This window comes from Panicum virgatum, chromosome 6N, assembly GCF_016808335.1.
Source record: "Panicum virgatum strain AP13 chromosome 6N, P.virgatum_v5, whole genome shotgun sequence".
NCBI classification, from domain to species: Eukaryota; Viridiplantae; Streptophyta; class Magnoliopsida; order Poales; family Poaceae; genus Panicum; species Panicum virgatum.
This window is the reverse complement of record NC_053150.1, coordinates 52718420-52738416: the sequence shown is the minus strand read 5'-3', so window position 1 is coordinate 52738416 and position 19997 is coordinate 52718420. Positions and strand designations below refer to the sequence as shown.

General features: G+C 45.5%; 2 protein-coding genes and 1 long non-coding RNA gene across 4 annotated transcripts; 2 read left to right on the top strand and 1 right to left on the bottom strand.

The window, feature by feature from the left end:
• Positions 1–8157: 8157 nt before the first annotated feature.
• LOC120678924 (BAHD acyltransferase DCR-like) lies at positions 8158–10951 on the top strand. Of its 2 annotated transcripts, XR_005676889.1 has the most exons (3): positions 8158–8984; positions 9785–10855; positions 10888–10951. XR_005676889.1 is itself a non-coding variant. In XM_039960375.1 (2 exons), exons 1-2 carry the CDS (start codon positions 8535–8537, stop codon positions 10673–10675), a joined length of 1341 nt encoding a protein of 446 aa, XP_039816309.1. In that variant the 5' UTR covers positions 8158–8534; the 3' UTR covers positions 10676–10951. The 2 variants fall into 2 exon arrangements, 1 of the variants encoding a protein (XP_039816309.1); XM_039960375.1 differs by having other exon boundaries at positions 9785–10951.
• Positions 10952–11205: 254 nt separating this feature from the next.
• On the bottom strand, positions 11206–11688 carry LOC120678321 (translation initiation factor IF-2-like). Its single transcript, XM_039959444.1, has one exon. The coding sequence runs from the start codon at positions 11686–11688 to the stop codon at positions 11206–11208; it is 483 nt and encodes a 160-aa protein (XP_039815378.1).
• A 4591-nt stretch (positions 11689–16279) lies between these two features.
• On the top strand, positions 16280–17409 carry LOC120680091. The gene is made up of 4 exons (XR_005677462.1): positions 16280–16420; positions 16516–16838; positions 16924–16971; positions 17045–17409. It is a non-coding gene; the product is annotated as an uncharacterized LOC120680091 (long non-coding RNA).
• The last annotated feature ends 2588 nt before the right edge of the window (positions 17410–19997 follow it).

Genomic DNA, 19997 nt, shown 5'->3' with positions numbered 1-19997 from the left:
TCGTTTCTACTTTTTTTTTCTTATGTTACTAGTTTTTTATTACTGGTGCTGCAGTTAGGCGGCTTCTTGTTTCTTATCTCATTTTCTTTTCCATCTCTTTTCCTACGTTACTAGTTTCGTTTCCTTCCTCCGTTTTCTCCTTCCGTTACACTTTCTCTTTTATCCACTCTACAAATCCTTTTGGTCTTATTGCTTTTCCTCTTATTTACTTACTTATTCTTCTCTTTGATTCCTAATTAGATGTTTCCTCTATTTTATAACATATTTCATTCTTCTCTATTTACTGTATCTACATAGATTCATAATTGATTCTTCAGAAAAGGAGTATGCCTCACATGTCGTTATTTTTTCATTCTCTTCCCTTTCATATGTTTTCTTTCATTTTTCCTTGTGTTATTTGTTTTTTCTCATTCAACATATTTTTTCTTCTATTTTCTTTTTCCCTTTTTTTAGTTTCTTCCTTGTATTTTACGTTGATATTTGTTAGCATGCAAATTTATAAATTATATATTTTATTACTACAATACTTAGTATATTTGTTATTATTTACTTAGTATATTTCTTTTCATACGAATATTCATTTCTTTGTATTGTAGATTTATAAATTGGTGTGTGAAATGATTCATTTCCTTTGTATGCTAACTTGTTTTAGCATGTGTATATACACTTGTAAAAATAATTGTTTACAAGTGAATTGATTCATAACTTGAATGTTATTATATATATGTTTGATTGTAATCTAGATCTATTTATCTTAATGTAAAATTAATTGTCTACATGTAACTAATTTGTTCGCAACGCTAACTTATTTGATCCCTTTGTAGATGTTTGTGATGTTTAATATTTTGTTCATTCATTCATTGTACATTATTATTTCTTCTCCATGTATGGGGACCTCTCTCTAACAATGCACACAAACTATATTAGTGGATCGACGATCCTATGATACCGCGCGTTGAGATCATGATTTAGAAATCCATCACCTCAAGCGATGTATAATCGGATCCGGTTGTGGATGCCCACCCGCGCGCATGGGCCGCGACCTTCCTTGCGGGGAGATGCAGCGGCCCAACTTCCGTCGCAATTTTCCGCGTCTTTTTATTTTTGTATTTTTCAAAAAAAAATTCATAAATATATTTTTGGTTTTAGATTTTACAGTTCTATACCACTACCGCCCGGCGGGGGGGCGGCAGGGGGCTTACCGCCCGGCAAGGAGGCGGTAGGGACTTATATGTAAATAAAAATAAATTTGTTTTGCGCAGAGGTCCTTGGAGGGAGCCTGCCGCCCCCTGCCGGGCGGTAGGCCCCCTGCCGCCCCACCAGTTGGCGGCAGGGGGCCTGCCGCCCGGCAAGGGGGCGGCAGGCTCCCTCCCCAAATATAAAACTCCGCTCCTTCCCTCTACGCCCTCATTTTCTGCCCACGAGATCCAGAGAGGGGAGATGGAGAGAGGAGGGGTGAGGGAGGTAAAAAAACTGGCGAAGCCCTGCAGGATTTTGGATTCGAACCACAGATAACCAATATTTCTCAACTATTATAGACTTGTTTCTAAAATAATTATGAATTAGAATAGATTTAGTTTTTAGATAGTGAAATATAGAATAGTAAACTTAGAATGACAGTACCTTATTGTTATTGCAGCATAAGGCAATGGCTGCCTCCAATTTTGTTGGATTTTCATGGACCGAAGAAAAATCTAGTATATTTCTTGAGATCATGACACGTCATGTAATCAGTAAGAAGTCGGATCCATTAGCGGATGGTACGATAGAGTTGGTGTTGTCCAAATTAGTTGAGTTTAAAGATTTGACATTGTTTCGAGGTATTACAATGCAAGATTTAAAGGAACACCTGCTAGAACGTCGGAAGATATACATGAGGGTATGTGAACTAGCGAATCATCCTTATGTTATTGGATTCTTACAAACTACTTATAAGATATGGATGCGGCCAGAGGTGTATGAGATGCACATTAAGGTAACTCTTATTTATTTCTAATCACGTCCGTTATTTGTAATCCATATTTACGAAATAGTAAAATTATTGTGTAATTATATGCTAGGATTACCCCGAGGACACGGAGTTGATTAACAAATCGATACCAAATTTCCGTAAATTGGTATGTATCTTTGGTGGAGTTATGCCGCAAACTAAACGAAGGAGGTGTAAAAGATCTTCGGGTGATAGTTCTCGGCCTCCGCAAGAACAGATGACCGGAGGTTCGTCAAGTCATGCAGCACCACCTCGAGCACCTAGTTGTGTTAACTGGGATGACGATATGGATGACTTCATGCCCCCAAATCATGGCCTCAAACACCTGATGTTCCTCCCCCTGTACATGAACCTAAAACCAGAAAAGAGAGAAAAGGAAAGTCGAGAGGTTCGTCAAGTAATGCTGCACCACCTACAGCACCACCATCTGTCAACTGGGATGACGATTTAGATGATTTCATGACATGATCTGTAACTTATGATGGACATCAGTTTTAGATTGTGATGTAAATTGTGACAGGACGCCTGTACCTTTAATTGCAATACTTATATGTTTGCTATGTTTGATTGTAATGATTATATTTATGATACAATACCACATAAGATACAATGAACGAAATATAAATAGAACATTAAACAAAATACCACATAACATATTACATTAAAGGTTTCATTCGTTACAACCAAATTCGAGACAAATACATAATATACTTAGTTTCGTACACACAAATACATTGCAAGCTGTTACGTGCACAACTAGATGCGACGAATTCTTGTAGGTGGAGCCGATCCATCCGTCGGATTCCCGGAAGGTCCAGCCTTGGCAGCAGCAGTGGGTACTGAAAGCTGTGGGCACGTCTTGTAAGTGTGACCGTCCGCTCCACACAAGTTGCAACGTTTTTTCTTCTTTCCAGCCTTGGACTCGTCCATTTCGTTCCGGATCTGACGTGTCTGCCGTCGGCCTATGCCCCGCTTCGTAGCTGCATCAGGGATGAGCATTGGATGGGGATTTTTTTGAGTGAATGGGCCTAGAATACCGATGCCGTATATCTCATGACACCAAGTCTGTGTTGCGGCTTCTTTTGTGAAATATTGAGAAACATAGGACGCAGCATCTAACCCAGATACAGAACAAGCCGCGATGACATGGGAGCATGGTAAGTGATGCACCTTTGGCTTCTGACATCGGCAGAACACCCTCCCGTCAATGGTTATCAAAACTTCTTGAATTACCCTTTGTCTGCGGACACCCTGTCCGGTCCTCTCCATACCTCAAATCTTTGCTCCTTTGTGCCCATCGATATAACTGAGTGAAATCGAGCCATTTCAATTTTTTTCTCCATGTACTCATTGACCCTTCTGCAAAAATGCACTCCTGGATCATTAAGTAAGGGAGCGGCTGATGCGTATCGCTCCCGAAAATACCTTATACATCCATACATGATGAACTCAACAATGGCAACAAGAGGAAATCCACGAACACAACACATTAACATATTGTAACATTCAGCATGGTTGGTCGTCTCGATCCCATAACGTCTCCCATCTGTGTCATACAGAAGTGACCACTTCTCTTTAGGCGCACCATCAATCCAATGTGAAAATGGCTAAGCATGTCCAACTAATGAATCTGTAGAACGTCTCCTGCTGGATGATGAGGCCTGACTCTTAAGCAATTCAGCGCTCATGTCATCAATTATACCTCACAAAGCATCAAACTTTCTCTGCTGATTTTGAGTGCACAATCGTTTGAACAAATTCATCAGATCCTTATTCTTGAACCGCTCATAAAAGTTAGCAGCCATATGCCTCACACACCACCTATTGACAACATCTGGCCATATAGGAGGTGAAGATTGGCTACCTTCTTGGAGCTACCTTATAGCTGCAAGTAGACCTGCATGCCTATCACTGATAAGGCAAACATTAGGCCTTCCAGCAACAACGTGAATCTTCAGACGTTCAAGAAACCAGTACCAGCTTTCTGTGTTCTCATTCTCAACAAAGGCAAAGGCGATGGAAACTATCTGCTTGTTGCAATCAATTCCGATTGCCGTCAATATTGTTCCCTTATATTTCCCTGTCAGGAAAGTGCCGTCAATACACAGAACAGGAAGGCAATAAATGAATGCCCTCACACATGCTCTAATGCAGAAGAAAGCTCACAGCAGAATGCTTGGCCCCCCTGACAAGCTCGGTACACTGTATGTATCAAAAGCACTTCTAGGATTTCTGTGCACAATAGCTTCAAGCATACGAGATAGGTTGTCATATGATGCTTCATAAGTGCCAAACCTCATCTCAATTACTTTTTGTTTAGCCCGCCAAGCCTTTGCATAGCTGATCACATACTGGAAATTCTGTTCAATGTCCCTAATTATCAATGCAGGCTCATAATCCATTTTGTCAAGAATCACCCCATACATCTTCTTAGCCACGAAAGTTGATGTGATATTACGATGATGTCCCACAACACCTGTCAATCTACAAGTATGTGGTGTAACAATTGAATATTCCCAGTGTGTCTTGAACTTTCCCTTGTATGCATGCACTCGCCATGTACAGTCTCTATCTGCACACCTCACCTCGTATTCTTTGCTGCTAGACTTCAGTACTCTGAATTCCTTCCTCAGAGATACAGCTCAGAGCTTCACAGCATCCTTCACATCCTCAATGGTACGATACTTTGCCCCTTGTATGACCTCATTCACTCTGTATTCAAACTCCGGACATCTAATATCTTGTACCACTGGATTACCAAAACCCTCTTTACGCCATTCACCTAACACTGGGAAGCACTCATCGTCCTCATCGTCCGATGAGTTCCCACATTGCCCTATTATTTGTGCATCCTGGTCTTCTTTCTCCATGTCCTCCACAATTCTAGGTATCCGCTCGCCTTCATCTGCTAAACCTTGTGGTTCTGGTTCTGGTTCTGGAGCTTGCATGTTCTCTTCTTCTTTATCCTCTTCCATCTCTTCATTGCAGTCAGATGTTGTGTGTGTTGACCCTTTACCTAAATCACCGGTCTTCTGGTGAATCTGAATTACCATTGCGAGAGGCCACCCACTTTCAAGAGCTGCGTGCATGTAATGTTGTCATTCTTCCGTACTACTTATATGCGTCAACTCCCAGAAATCCCCATTAGCTTCCCAGGAAGTCAAGGTATGAACCGTAAGCAAATGGGTCTTTGGATTCACATTGAACATCCTGTGAAGACATTTCCGTATGGACTCAAAACTCCTCTCTAGGGGTTTATCTAGACTGCATTGTCTTCTTTCCAATGCTGATAGATTTACTCCATAGGAATCATGAGTAATTCTATAGAAGTTACCGTAATGAACTTGAAATGTCACTTTGCTCGACATATCTGGCCATGCAAAGATTTCATTTTAATTAATCTAATATCTACAAATATACTATGCCTTCAATTATAACCACTAATCCGAACCCTAAGTGCTTACAATAATAAAAAATACTAATCATAAAATTAAACATACAAAAAAATATGGAATGAAAAAGTTGAGAAATATTGGTTACCTGCGGTTCGGATCCAAAATCCTGCAGGGCTTCGCCGGTTTTTTAACCTCCCTCACCCCTCCTCTCTCCCTTCCCCTCTCTGGATCTCGTGGGCAGAAAATGAGAGCGCAGAGAGAAGGGGCGGAGTTTTATATTTGGGGAGGAAGCCTGCCGCCCCCCGCCGGGCGGCAGGCCCCCTGCCGCCAACTGGTGGGGCGGCAGGGGGCCTGACGCCCGGCAGGGGGCGGCAGGGGGCCTGACGCCCGGCAGGGGGCGGCAGGCTCCCTCCAAGGACCTCTACGCAAAACAAATTTATTTTTATTTACATATAGGTCCCTATCGCCTCCCTGCCGGGCGGTAGGGGTATAGAATAAAATCTAAAATCAAAAATATATTTCTGTAATTTTTTTTAAAAAAAATATAAAAATAAAAAAGACGCCAATTTTCCTGCAGCCGATTTTGCGGGAAGCCCAGCATTGCACGTCAGCACCTAGCGTGCATGTGCAGCTGCCAGCTGGTTAGCTAAAGGCGCATGTCAACTGCATCAGGTGGAGGCTAACTGAGTAATTGCAAGTATGCAACTGAAGATCCACACCAGCCAAAGTATAACTCCGATCAAAGTGAACTAGCCAATGAACAAGAACATGAGAAAAAAAGATACTCCCTCCGTATTGGTAAAGGAAGTCGTTTTGTACAAGGTTTAGGTCAAACATTGGAAATATAAATCATCAATAACTTTTAAGTTGTTGAGTTTACAAATATGTAAATTATATGAATAGATTTGTCTTGAAAATTATTTTCATAAAAGTTTATATATATCACTTTTCTATAAATATTTTTTAAAAAAATAAAAAGTCAAAGTTGTGTTTTGGAGATCATACCGCTGTCCTAAACGACTTCCTTTACCAATACTGAGGGAGTACGGTGCCAATCTCAATTTTCCGAAGAGCTTAACGATGCTGTATAGCTGTATTTGATTCAGTAATTTTTCTCGGTAAGTGTGAATTCCATATATACTGCCATCAACAAGCTTACTAACTTTCAACGGCACTTGATCAAATAGAGCAGCAACGAAAGCAAATCAAAACATGAAACACAATAGGATTAATATAATTATATGGAATGGGAAGCATGAGATTTGCTTGACCAGACAGTTCAGAACGCGGCGAGCGCTAGCTTGAAACGCGAGATGCTCCCATCCTGTTTCAACGTAGTATCAGGACAGCGATTGGAAGGTTGATTCCCCTGATGAAGATTAGAGCCGGAGTTCTCCTAAACCCAAGAAGCGTCACTGCCGCCGCAAGGGAGCCTGCTGGCTGGCTTGTGTGGCGGGGCCCGTGGCGCCGCTCGGTAAATCCGCGTGGACAGCGAGTTTGCCGCGCGGGCTTACCCAGCGAGTTTGCGGCACAACCCGCCCTGTTTGCATCTCTAGCCTCCACAATTGATGACACAAAAATGGATTGTTCAGCTCATCCAGAAAAATATTTGCATAGCCATTATATCAGGCGTATGGATATTAATTTTTTTAATGTATTCCCAAGTACAAATGAGGATTCATGCAATTTAGAATGATCACATCTCACAGTATTAATTACAAACTCGCTCATTTGCTAATTTTCAGGTTGATTACTGATTACATATACTTTTAAAAAAATTGCATGTGTAGTCAAATACTCACGATTGCCTTACTGTCTTCTCATGTTTATGTGTACATGTGTCGCTGTGTTCGTTGGACGGTAGTTGGTGGATGGTGCTGATTTAGTATGAGAGAACCGTAATACTGGCTGGTTGGCTGACAAGTCAAACGAACAGAGCGAGGTCATTTCACGATATATATTCTGCCCAAGAGTGTATATGAAATATTTCTATGCACGTGTGCTGTACTTCTATGTTAGTATATATAGAGAAAAAACACAACCACAAGCATACAAAATTTGTATAGTCATATCTATGCATATGTAGTACTCCTCCTTGCTGTTTGCATCTTTTGGTTTTGGTAAATGGTATTCATCATCATTGTATATATAGTAGAGGAGGATCGTCGGAGCAAGTGGCATACCTTAATTCCAAATGAGGCGCTTAATGAATTAGGTGGTGGATCGATCGGACGTGGAGCGGCTACCCGGACGCGGGCGGCCGGGCAAACAAAGGCGGTGTTTGGTAAATTTCGCGCACATTTTTCGAGAAAAAAATCTCATATGCATGGAGTACTAAATAAAGTCTATTTGCGAAATCTTTTCAGGGACGGGTGTAACTTTTCGAGATGAATCTAATGACGGTAATTAATTGATGGTTTGATATAGTGATGCTACAGTAACTATCTTCTAATCACGCGGTTAAAGGCCTCATTAGATTCGTCTCACGATTTACATAGGGTTGTGGAGATAGTTTTATAATTAGACTTTATTTGATACTCTAAATTAATGATAAAAGTGAAAAAAAAATCATGCTTTTCTAACCAAACACGGTCAAAGGAAAAGGAAAAGAAGAGCCTCTGGCCTGTGATGCTCCGCTGCTGCCAACCATCAAGTCCGGCTGCTCCGGTCATAAATGCGCACCTCCTCCTTCCAACCGAACCATCAACCATCGCCATCACTTTGGCCAAATGTTTGGTACCCATCACATCACAATTTCATCAAAACTTTTTTACGGTGCAACCAAACACGACCTTTCTTCCTCCTCCTTCAATTCATTGGCCTCCCATCCAGCAGCAGAGCACTCACTGCACTGATCGATCGAGCACCAACCCATCATCATTGCCATCCTTCTTTCCTTCTTCCCCGGCCGCCATTTTCCTCTCCCGATCGATCTCACTCGCTAGCTCATCGTACGTACGTACGTGTTCCACCCCACCACCTCCATTAATGCCCAACCCACCACCTCCTCCATCCTTCCTGGATCTATCCCTATATCACTCACCCACCTCTCACTGCCTGGCTGCCTGCCTTCACACTACCATACTAGTGCTAGCTAGCTCATCAGCTCGAAGCTGCAGGTAACAAGCAAGCAAGCACAGCTAGCGACAATGGCGGCCGTCGAGAATGGCAGCAGCAGCAGCAAGGAGCAGGTAGCAGCAGTGAGCGTGACGGGCAGGCGCACGGTGGCGCCCGGCAAGAGCCGGTGCGTCCTGGCCACCTTCGACCTCCCCTACATCACCTTCTACTACAACCAGAAGCTGCTCCTGTACCGCACGGTCGACTTCCCCGACGCCGCTGCGCGCATCACGGCCGCGCTCTCCGACGCGCTCCGCGTCTTCTACCCGCTCGCCGGCCGCATCCGCCAGGACGCCGACGGCGCGCTCGCCGTGGAGGGCGACGAGGGCGCCGAGGTCCTGGAGGCCGAGGCCGAGGGCGTCGCCGTGGACGAACTCGCCGGATCCGGAGGGGACTGCGGCGAGAGGGTCATGCAGCAGCTGGTGCCATACACCGGCGTCATGAACCTCGAGGGGCTCCGCCGCCCGCTGCTGGCTGTCCAGGTCAGTATACGATACGTATATGCATTATATATATTTGGATCATTTATTTGCGTGCATATATCACAGCCAGCCATCATGCATGCCAGATAGATAGATAGATCTGCGCATACGACATACACATGATTATCGTCCAAAATCAAAACAAATTAAATCCCTTGATGATGTTATATATATAATTATAATTATATATATTAGTGTTCTGTATTTGTAAGTCGGAGTATATCAGACTAGAATATATAGGAAGATGATATGGCAGTAGTTTTATTTGAAGCTGGTCCCAAAGTGGACCGGTCCGCAATAAATCCCAGAGTAAATGAGTCTTGAATACAAATGCACCGCTGCATTCACTACTACTCGCTGCTATTTTTTTTTACATCGCCCATGCTTGCTTGTTTGTTTGGTTTCCTGGAATTTCAGGAATAGTAACAATTTGATCGTTAATTACGAGTCAAATAAAGTCAGTTTACAAAACCAGCTCTAGAAATAGGTTACTATAGCATGAGACGGATCTAACGAGGCTCTTGACTGTGTGATTAGAGAATGGTTACTGTAGCACCGTCATTAGATTCATCGCGAAAATTTGCACCCATCTCTGTAGAGGTTTTGCTGATAGACTTAATTTAGGTCTTGATGCGGAGTATAGAAAACGTACCTTTGCTAGAATTCTAGGAAAGGAAACAGGCCCTTGACAGTACCAGTGGAAGTGTATTGCTGTCGTAAAATTGTAAATAGTAGATCTTGGTGGTTTGTATGCATTGTTACCCAACCCAACCCAAGCTCCTATGCATGCATGCATGCAGCTGACGAAGCTCAAGGACGGCCTGGCCGTGGGCTGCGCCTTCAACCACGCCGTGCTGGACGGCACCTCGACCTGGCACTTCATGTCCTACTGGGCCCAGCTCTGCCGCACGAGCAGCCCATCATCCCTGGTGCCGCAGCCCATCCACGAGCGCTCCCTGGCCCGGCCCGTCCGCGTGCGCCTGGACCTCCCCGAGTCCGCCGAGGCCCACGAGAAGACGGACCCCAACGGGCCCAAGAAGCCTCTGGTGGCCCGCGTCTTCTCCTTCCCGGCGGCGACCGTGGCGCGCATCAAGGCGGCCGCCAACGCCGCGCTCCCGCCGGCCGCCAAGCCCTTCTCCACCTTCCAGTCCCTGGGCGCGCACCTCTGGCGCGCCGTCTCCCGCGCCCGCGGCCTCGGCCCCGCCGACATCACCGCCTTCGCCGTCTTCGCCGACTGCCGCGCCCGCCTCGACCCGCCGCTCCCGCCCGCCTACTTCGGCAACCTCATCCAGGCCGTCTTCACGGGCGTGCCCGCCGGGATGCTCCTGGGCGGGCCCCCCGAGCTGGCGGCCGGCCTGCTGCAGAAGGCCATCGACGACCACGACGCCGCCGCCGTCACGCGGAGGCTCGAGGAGTACGAGGCCGCGCCCAAGCTCTTCCACTACAGCGACGCCGGGCCCAACTGCGTCGCCGTGGGGAGCTCCCCGCGCTTCAAGGTGTACGACGTCGACTTCGGCTTCGGCAGGCCCGAGCGCGTGCGCAGCGGCGGCAACAACAAGTTCGACGGCATGGTCTACCTCTACCCGGCCCGCGCCGGCGACGGAGGCATCGACGTCGAGCTGGCGCTGCAGCCGGAGCCGATGCAGAGGCTCCAGGAGGACGCCGACTTCCTCCTCCACCAGCCGGCCTAGCCACCTGCTCATTTAATTAATTGTTAACTAATTGGTATTGGATTGACAGTACTGTACTGTAGTATTCGATCCTTGTTGCATTGCTTCGTCACCATTCAATTCCGTATGTTTCATCAGTCGGTGTTGTACTCTTGTACCTTTTTTTTGTGACTTTGTACTCTTGTGTCTTGTTATATATACTTATGTACCACTGGATTTTTTTTTTTTGAAAGTTATGTACCACTGGATTTGATCGTCAAGAATAAATAAATCTAGTAATAATCAATTCTCACGCAACTTTTATTTTTTGCTAGCTAGCTGCGCATCTATAGCCGTGTGTTTGGTTGCGGGATCAATAGGTTGGGTTGGATCCAACCCGGATTTTAGGGACGGAGCCGACTCATTCATTGTTTGGTTGTACTTCTGATTTTGGGGACGGGGTGAACCCACTTCATGTTTGGTTGAAGGAATTGGGAATACGAGTTGGATGGCATGATAACACCGTTAACAAGGGTCCCACTTACCACCAACGGACCCCACCTGTCAACCTCTCACTTTTTTCTTTTTCTTTTTATTTTTTTCTCTCCGCCGAAGTCTCCACCCCGGTCTCCTCCGCCCGCCATGGCGTCCGCCCGCCCCGGCCCGGCCTCCCGCCCGCCGCTGCCCCCGTGAGCTTCCCTGCTCGGGCCACCGTGGGCCGCCGCCGCCGCCCCGCGAGCTGCCCGTGGGTGCCCCTGGTTCACGGCGTCCGCCGCCTCCGACTCCGACGCCTCCGCCGCCGCCGCCTTCGCGTCGGAATCAGCGCGCCGAGATCTAGGAGGAAGGACGCCGTCGGCGAGCGGAGAGGGCGGGGCGGCGCGGGGGGCACGCTCACCGTTGGCGTTTCCGTTGGCCTCAGCGCCGTTCTCCTCCCGCTTTGGCTTCTTCTCCGCGGACTCGGCCGCGGGCGGCGGCAGGGAGGACGCGGGAGGGGGCGAGCCGGCGCCAGCGGCCGCGGAGGGGGAGGGCGCGGACGGGCGCTTCTGGGCGGGCATTGGAGCGGCGGCGAGCGCGGGCCGGGGTCGCGTGGAGCGGCGGCGAGAGGCGGGGTGGGCTTGCGTGCGCTGGGGCCTGGGGGCGGGCGGGGATGGTTGGCAGGCACGGGCGTCGACGTCCACCGATTCCGCTCCCTCCCCCACCCTCCATGGCTAGAGCTCGGAACAAAAGAAGCCGAGACGTCCTAGCGAAACGGAGACAACGACGCGCGAGGGACGGAACCCAGCTGGGTTGGCTCCGTCCGCCATTTTTTGGAGGACGGAGCCAACCCACATCTGGGCGGAATATTCTCTCCTGGAGCCAACCCAACCCACTCGTCTTCCATCCAAACAGCCGCGAGGACGGATCCGCTCCGACCCGGCTCGCTCCGCTCTCCAACCAAACACACGGTAGGAGTATGGTACACACAGTACTGTGCGTGCGCCAGGTGCATAAACTACTGTTTATGTGTTTATGCAATAGATGAATGACCTGCTTACTGCATGTTGCATTACAGATTGTCCAAATGTATGCGTTTATGCAATAGATGAATGACCTGCTTGGATTGGTGCCAAAATTTTGGCATGTCAAAGTTTTGGCTAGTCAAATCTTGGGCAAAAAACTTGCCCACATTTTGGTAGGGAAATTATGAGAGGTGGACAAATTTTGACACTCAACCAAATAGTTTAGTTGGTATCAATCCAAGCAGGCCCGAAATATTAGGAGTACTAAAAAAAAGATGGAATAAATAAATAGATAAATAAGAAGAAATGAGAAGAAGATTAAGAAGAAAGGAGAGAAAGTAACCTTTATCGCGCGGTGGGCCAAATAGGGCCTTCTGCTCGAGGACGGACTTGTGAGGCGTGGGCCTGTTCGACATGGAAACAAACAGCCTTCCTTTCCGCGTTTTTTTCTTTTTTATATTTAAAATAAATCAAAATTTCAAAAATATGTGGTCGTTTCAGGAAATTGCGAAAATGGGCCCCTGTCGCCCATGGGTGGGCGACACCCATGGGCGACAGGACCCTGTCGCCCATGCGGGGGCGACGGGCCCTTTTGGTAAAAAAATATTTACAAACAGGTCCCTGGGCAGCGCAGCGCGGGGACTCGGCGGCAGGGGGCCGATCGCCCCCCCCAACGGGCGACAGGGGGGGCGGTTGCCCTCCCATCGGGCGACAGGGTCCCCCCTCTCTATATAAGGCCTCCACCCCCATTCCCTCCTCATTTGAGCCCAAAAATTCCACCAAAAATCCAGAAAAAAGAGAGGGGTGAGGAGAAGGGAAGCGGTGAAGCCCTGCCGGATTGTACACTTGTGATCTGCAGGTAATTATATTTAACTTATATATTTTTCATTGCTATTGTAGAGTAATTAAATTTAATTAGTGCTATAGTAGAACCATTTAACTAGGAGTTTAAGGATATCTTAGTTACGTAGTAGTAAATTATTTAGGAAATTAAGATTACGCGTTTATTATTACAATTGCAGTACTATTATAGACGTGTTTATAAATTAGTTATGATTTAGACTAGAATTTCGGATATACAGTATAGAATTTGAGTGTTATCACGTAGTTATGAATACTCATATGTTGTAGTTAAAATTCGTACTTAGTTTGTACGGATGATTGAATAATGTAGTGAAGTAAAGATTATGACTCGATAAGTATTTGGTGATGTACAGATATGTCGAGCAAGATGTAGTTTCAAGTGTTTTTGGTAACTGTAACATTTTGTATTGACCAAATGGAGTAGACCTTTCTGCCTTTAAGTGCACATCTAGCGCCATAGATAAACCTCTAGAGAGGAGTTTTGGTTCTATATATAAGTGGCTGCAGCGTGGATTCCGTGTTGATCCGGAGGCACATATGATGACCGTCCATGCTCTTGTGAATTGGGAGGTAGAAGGTGATTTATGGGAATTGATGACTGGCAGAAGAACATGCAAGTAGTTCTTGAGCGTGGGTGGCCTCTGGCAATTCTTGTTCAAACTCGGGAGAAGATACGAAATGAAATCCAACATGGTGTAGATCAAGCAACTCCGAGTATTCAAAGACGTGGTGCAGATCAAGTAACTCCGAGTATTCAAAGGAAGACAAACTATATTGAGCAAGATGAGTCAGAAGAGATAGAGAACCCAAACATCGGACCACAGGGTCTTGCTAATGAGGGAGAGAGGATACATAGCATCGTGGACGAGATGGAGGCAGAAGACCATGCCGTAATGGAGATGGAAGAACATGAGGGCTCATCTGATGACGAGCAGTACTCATTGCCAAAAGAGTGGAAGGAGCATGGTTTTGGCAATCATGTCGTAGAAGACGTACGACATCAGGAGTGGGAGTATAGAGGGAATGAGGTGGTGCAAGGTGCAACATATCCAAACATTGAAGCAGTAAAAGATGCTGTGAGAATGTGGGCAACATCATTGAAGCGAGAATTTAGAGTCGTGAAGTCTAGCAGTAAAGAATATGAGGTGAAGTGTGTGAATGCTAGATGTACATGGCGAGTACATGCATTCAAGGGTAGATGAAAGTCGAACTGGAAATGTTCCATTGTGACAGAGCACACTTGTTTGCTGTCAGAAGTTCAGGTATCACATCGCAATATATCATGCGACTTTGTTGCAAAGCAAATATATGGGTTGATTATGGACAACCTAAATTATGAGCTAAAAATGATTGTTCGACATATTGAGCAAACTTACCAGTACATCATTAGTTATTTGAAGGCATGGCGGGCTAAACAAAAGGTGTTCGAGATGCGGTTCGGCACATACGAGGCATCATATGATAACCTACCTCAAATGTTATCCTATGTTGTTGCTAGAAACCTTGGAAATTTCTATGACACTTACCTCGTGCCAACCGTGAGGAGGGGACAAAGCTTTCTGCTTCGAGCCTTCTTTTGCCTAGGTGCATGTGTGAGAGCTTTTCAGTATTGTCTTCCGGTTTTATGCATTGATGGGACATTTCTGACTGGAAGGTACAAAGGGCAAATACTCACCGCAATCGGGGTAGACTGCAACCACCAAATAGTACCGGTTGCATTTGCATTTGTTGAGAATGAGAACACAGAAAGTTGGTATTGGTTCCTCGAACGAGTGAAGATTCATGTTGTTGCCGCCCGTCTAGATGTGTGCCTTATAAGTGATTGGCACGCAGGTCTGCTACAAGCAATTATGAAATTACAAGTCGGAAATGGAACAATGTCTCCATTATTGCTAGATGTGCAAAACAAGTGGTGCATTAGGCATATGGGTGCAAACTTCTTTGACCACTTCAAGAACAAGGAACTAAAGGACTTGTTCAAGAGGTTGTGCACTCAGAATCAGCAGAGAAAATTTAATGCTTTGTGGCAGATGCTTGATCAGCTAACTGCGGAGCAAGTGAAGGCAAGGGCAGCAGGAACCAGCAGTAACCAGTCAGCAGATGCAAGGGCTTCTTTGGAGAAGCCATTTTCGCATTGGATTCGAGGTGCACTGAAGGAGAAATGGTCATTCCTTTATGATACAAACGGAATGCGGTACGGTATCCAGACAACAAACCACACAGAATGTTTCAATATGGTGATGCGATGTTGTCGTGGCTTTCTTCTCGTGGGAATTGTTGAGTTCATCATGTATGGATGCAGTGGCGGAGCCAGGAATCACGGCAGGAGGGGCTGCTTCTGCTTCTTCCTCCTCTAGCCCCTCCCCTCCTTCTTCTTCCTTCTCAAATTTGTAGGAGGGGCTTAGGGGGGCTTCATGGAGATCACAGCGGTAGGGGGGTTTGAGCCCCTCCCGCCCCACCGCTGCCTCCGCCGCTGTATGGATGCATAAAGTATTTCAGAGAGCGATACATGGCTGCAACCATAAATATTAGCAACCCCCAAATTCAGTTTTGCACAAGAGTGACACAATATATGCAAGAACAGATAGCAAAGGCCAGACAGCACCGCGTCATATCGATGGGTACAAGGGAACATAGATTTGAGGTGCTATGCAAGGATAGAACTAGTCGTGGCATCCATAGAGATAGGATAGTGTAATTAGAGCAGATGGCACTGCCCGCTGCACCTACATGAAGCCAAAGTTATTGTATTTGCCCTATTCGCACGTCATTGCCGCTTGTGCAGAATCTGGGTTGCAGCCCGGAGTATTTGTCACCCTATTTCAGCAAGGAGGCAGCTACATCCACCTGGGGACATGAAATATACGGGATTGGCATAGTTGGACCCTTTATTACGGAAACGGCGGTTAAGTCTTATGTTCCTGATCCAGCCGCTAAGAAAGGCAAAGGCCGTCGTCAAACGCGTCGTATAAGAAATGGTATGGACGAGTCCGAGGCAAGCAAGGCACAAAAGTGTTGCAGCCAATGTGGAGCATTGGGTCACAACTACAAAAGGTGTCCTCAGAATGCAATTCACGGTGATGCAGACGCTGGTGCTTCTGGAAATCCAACAGATGGAGCACCTCCTACGTTCAGACCACCATTGTAAGTTCATTCTGTCGACTCGGTGCTGTTGTTTGGTGGCACAATCCAAAACATATGAGGTGTTATATTGTTGAATGTGTTTCTATACGTATGTTTACCTTTGTACTAATCGTGCAACCCTATTTGAATGTTTTAATGCAGGTATGGGCTCGTTGTTAGACCCTGTTATCGACGCGAGCCACCGGTCTTTCGCCGCAGCAGTTCAGCGCCGAGCCCTTGGAGTGCTACGACCGCGTCCACCAGGAGAGGTCATCTCTATACACCAAGATTGGGTCGAAAGGTATGTATTTAAATTTTATATGTTAGTTCCATTGTTTATTTTATAATATTTGTAATATTTGTACTCACTTTTCTTCGTTTGTTCCATTGTTTCAGGTTATATGAGTGCGGTCTACTGACTCTGGGCCGTCTTGTGGAGGGTGGGATTGTGAAGCTCGACCGATCCCTCCTGACGGCGCTAGTGGATAGATGGAGGCCGGAGACTCACACGTTCCACCTCCCATGTGGGGAGTTGACTCCGACGCTGCAAGACGTGGCCATACTGGATCCCACTTCTTCCTTCGGCCATACTGGCCATTGGGGCCAACAAGGATCCCACTTCGTCCCACAGTAGGGGATGGGAATGTTTGGAGGGACAGCGCCAGTTGGGGGACCGTACCCAGGGATGGGACCGCCGCCATCGACACCAGCCTACCTAGGTTAGCTTATGATTCATATGTCATTTTCTACATGTTACTATGAACTACAATAGTGTACACTGACGTGCAAGTTTTTTATGCGTAGGATTCTATCCAGATGCGGGCGTCGGACCTTCTTCCTCAGCACAACCTGGTACATAACACTCTCAATTTTTTCACAAAGTTAAGACGCAACATATGTTGGTTTACAGTTACATATTACGCAGGGTTCGTCTCAGACACGTTCGTTCCAGATAGCGGTGGCTTCAACTTAGAAGATCTCGACAACTTCACTTCCCTCTCACCCGCAGAGCAAGGTGACCCTGATGTCTTGGGCTCTTCACAGCTAGGAGGAGCACCACTTGGTTACTCTCAGCAGCAGACACCGCAGCCTTCTCTGCGTCCTCAGCGACAAATGAGGTCTCCGGATTGTCACACCTACTCGCAGGGCCATGTCCATGCCCAGCAGAGGGCGAAGAGGGTCTGACACCGTCGGGGTGGCTAGATATGACTTATGTTTGTATCTCGTATGTTTCTTTGTAATGACATAGTGGCCGAACGTTTATGTCTTATGGTACCAACGATGTTGTCTTCTCGTTGTTATTAACTACTTTTCATGCATACGCCTCTGTTCTCTCGCACATTTTCCATTATGTACGAATTATAGACATTGAAACCGTAAACTAACATTTATTTATACACAACAAATGCAAACTTCCATGTTCAGTACAACACATATCATAGATCATGTCATGAAATCATCTACATCGTCATCCGAGTTCTCATAGGGTGATGCTGCACGAGAGTTTGAAGACTTGGACGAATCTCCGGTTCTCTGATCCTATCTTGGAGGCCAAGGTTTGGGGGGCATAAAATCATCATCGTCGTCATGACAGTTAACACAAGATGGTGCTGAAGGTGGTGCGTTACGACTGGACGAACCTCTGGTTCCCTGATCAGGTCTTGGAGGCCAAGGTTTGGGGGGCATGAAATCATCATCATCGTCCCAGGTAACACAAGATGGTACTGCAGGTGGTCGAGTACGACTGGACGAACCTCCGGTTCGCTGATCAGGTCTTGGAGGCCATGGTTTGGGTGGCATGAAGTCATCTTGGTCGTCGTCGAGGTTAACAGAAGTTCGTGATGCAGGTGGTGCAGTATGACTTGATGAACTTCCGGATCTCTGTTCATGCGGATGCAAAGTTGTATTACCCGACGATCTTCGGCACCTCCTTCGTCTAGTTTGAGACATAGGGCCACCACAGATTAATACCAATTTACGGAAATTGGGTATTGATTTGTTAATCAACTCCGTGTCCTCAGGAAAATCCTTGCATATAAATACAGAATAATATTATAGTTTCAAAAATATGAATTAAAAATATATTTAAATATTAGATCTGAATGAAAATTATCTTAATGTGTATCTCATACACCTCTGGTCGCATCCATATCTTAGCAGTACTTTCTAAGAATCCAATAACATTAGGATGATTCGCAAGTTCACATATACGCATGTATATCTTACGGCGTTCTAGCAGGTGTCCCTTTAGATCTTGCGTTGTAATACCATGAAACAGTGTGCAAACTTGAAACCCAAATACTTTGGCCATAACCATCTCTATCGTACCATCCGCAAGTGGATCCAACTTCTTTCTAAGCACAAGATCTTTCACCATATCAAGTATTATAATAGATTTCTCTTCGATCCAGAAAAAACCTCCAAAATTGGAGGCAGCCATGGCGAAATGCTGAAATAACAATAGCTACTATTATTCTAAGATTACGATCCAATATTTCAATATATAAAGATTACTTCTACTCTGATTCATAAGAAAATCACAATGAAAGGTCAAATGTTAATACCTGTAGATCACAGATGCGCACTTCGGCAGGGCTTCGCCGCTTTCCTTCTTCTCACCCCTCTCTTTTATTTTTTCTATTTTTTCTGGAATTTTAGAGAATAGAATGAGGGGTGAGAGGGGAGGGGGGTTTAAATAGGGCAGCCCTGCCCTGTCGCCCGTGGGGGGGGCAAGCCCCCCTATCGCCCGTTGGGGGGCGACCGGCCCCCCTGCACCACATCCCCCGCCAGGGACTTGTTCGAAGAAAAAATTCGAAAAATAAATACAGAAAGGTCCCTGTCGCCCGTTGCCTGGGCGACAGGGGGCCAAGGGGGCCTGTCGCCCACCCCATGGGCGACAGGGCCCATTTTCGCAATTTCCTGAAACGACCACATATTTTTGAAATTTTGATTTATTTTAAATATAAAAAAGAAAAAAAAAAACGCTTCCTTTCCTCTCCAAGCAGAGCGAGTGGTGCCCAGACTTTCGTCTGGCCCATCCCCTTTCTTTCCTTCCCTTCCTTTGCAGCCAATACTCCAGTTGTGGTAGAGAGACAAACATTAGGAGTGGCACGTGTGAGTATGACTGACAATTAAATTATCACATATAGTGGAATATTTATTTAAATATACTAGTAGTCTATGTTTTAAATAAATATTTCAATTTTTTATATTTTACTACCATACCCTTTAGTGACCGATCCACTCGTGGTTAATCGCGTCACCTCGGATAGCGCCTGGTAGGCAAATAAAAATAATAATAATAGTACCTAAAGAATAATAGTGTGACCCAAACTCAAGAAATGAGCAAATAGGCCGGCCCAAAATACATCTTCTGCCTTGAGAACATATCTGGTGGAAACTACAACTTCGTAAAAACCCGTACAAACCACAGTAAAAAAAGTTGTATAAATTTACTAAAAAAATCACACATGTAGATGATATGATGATACACAATTTTGTAAAATATCTTGTTCAAATTCGACTTCGTTTGTGAGATACTCTCTTCATATCTTTTTACTTGTCGTTAAGACAAGAAATGTTAGTTCATTTTAGTGCAATTTGTTGGTTTGAAACGTCGTCTATTAAGATATAGAGGGATATTAAAAATAACAAATTTCAAATCAGAAATCTATCCAAATAATTTGTTAGAAATTTATTATTTTTATATCTCACAGATGAAGTCGAGTTTGGACAAAATATTTTATAAAGTTATGTATCATCATATTATATATATGTGTGATGTTTTTGATGAATTTAGATAACTTTTTTATTGTAGTTTTTATGGGATGTTACAGAGGTGGTGGTTTGCACCACATACGTTTACCTCGCCGAGAGGA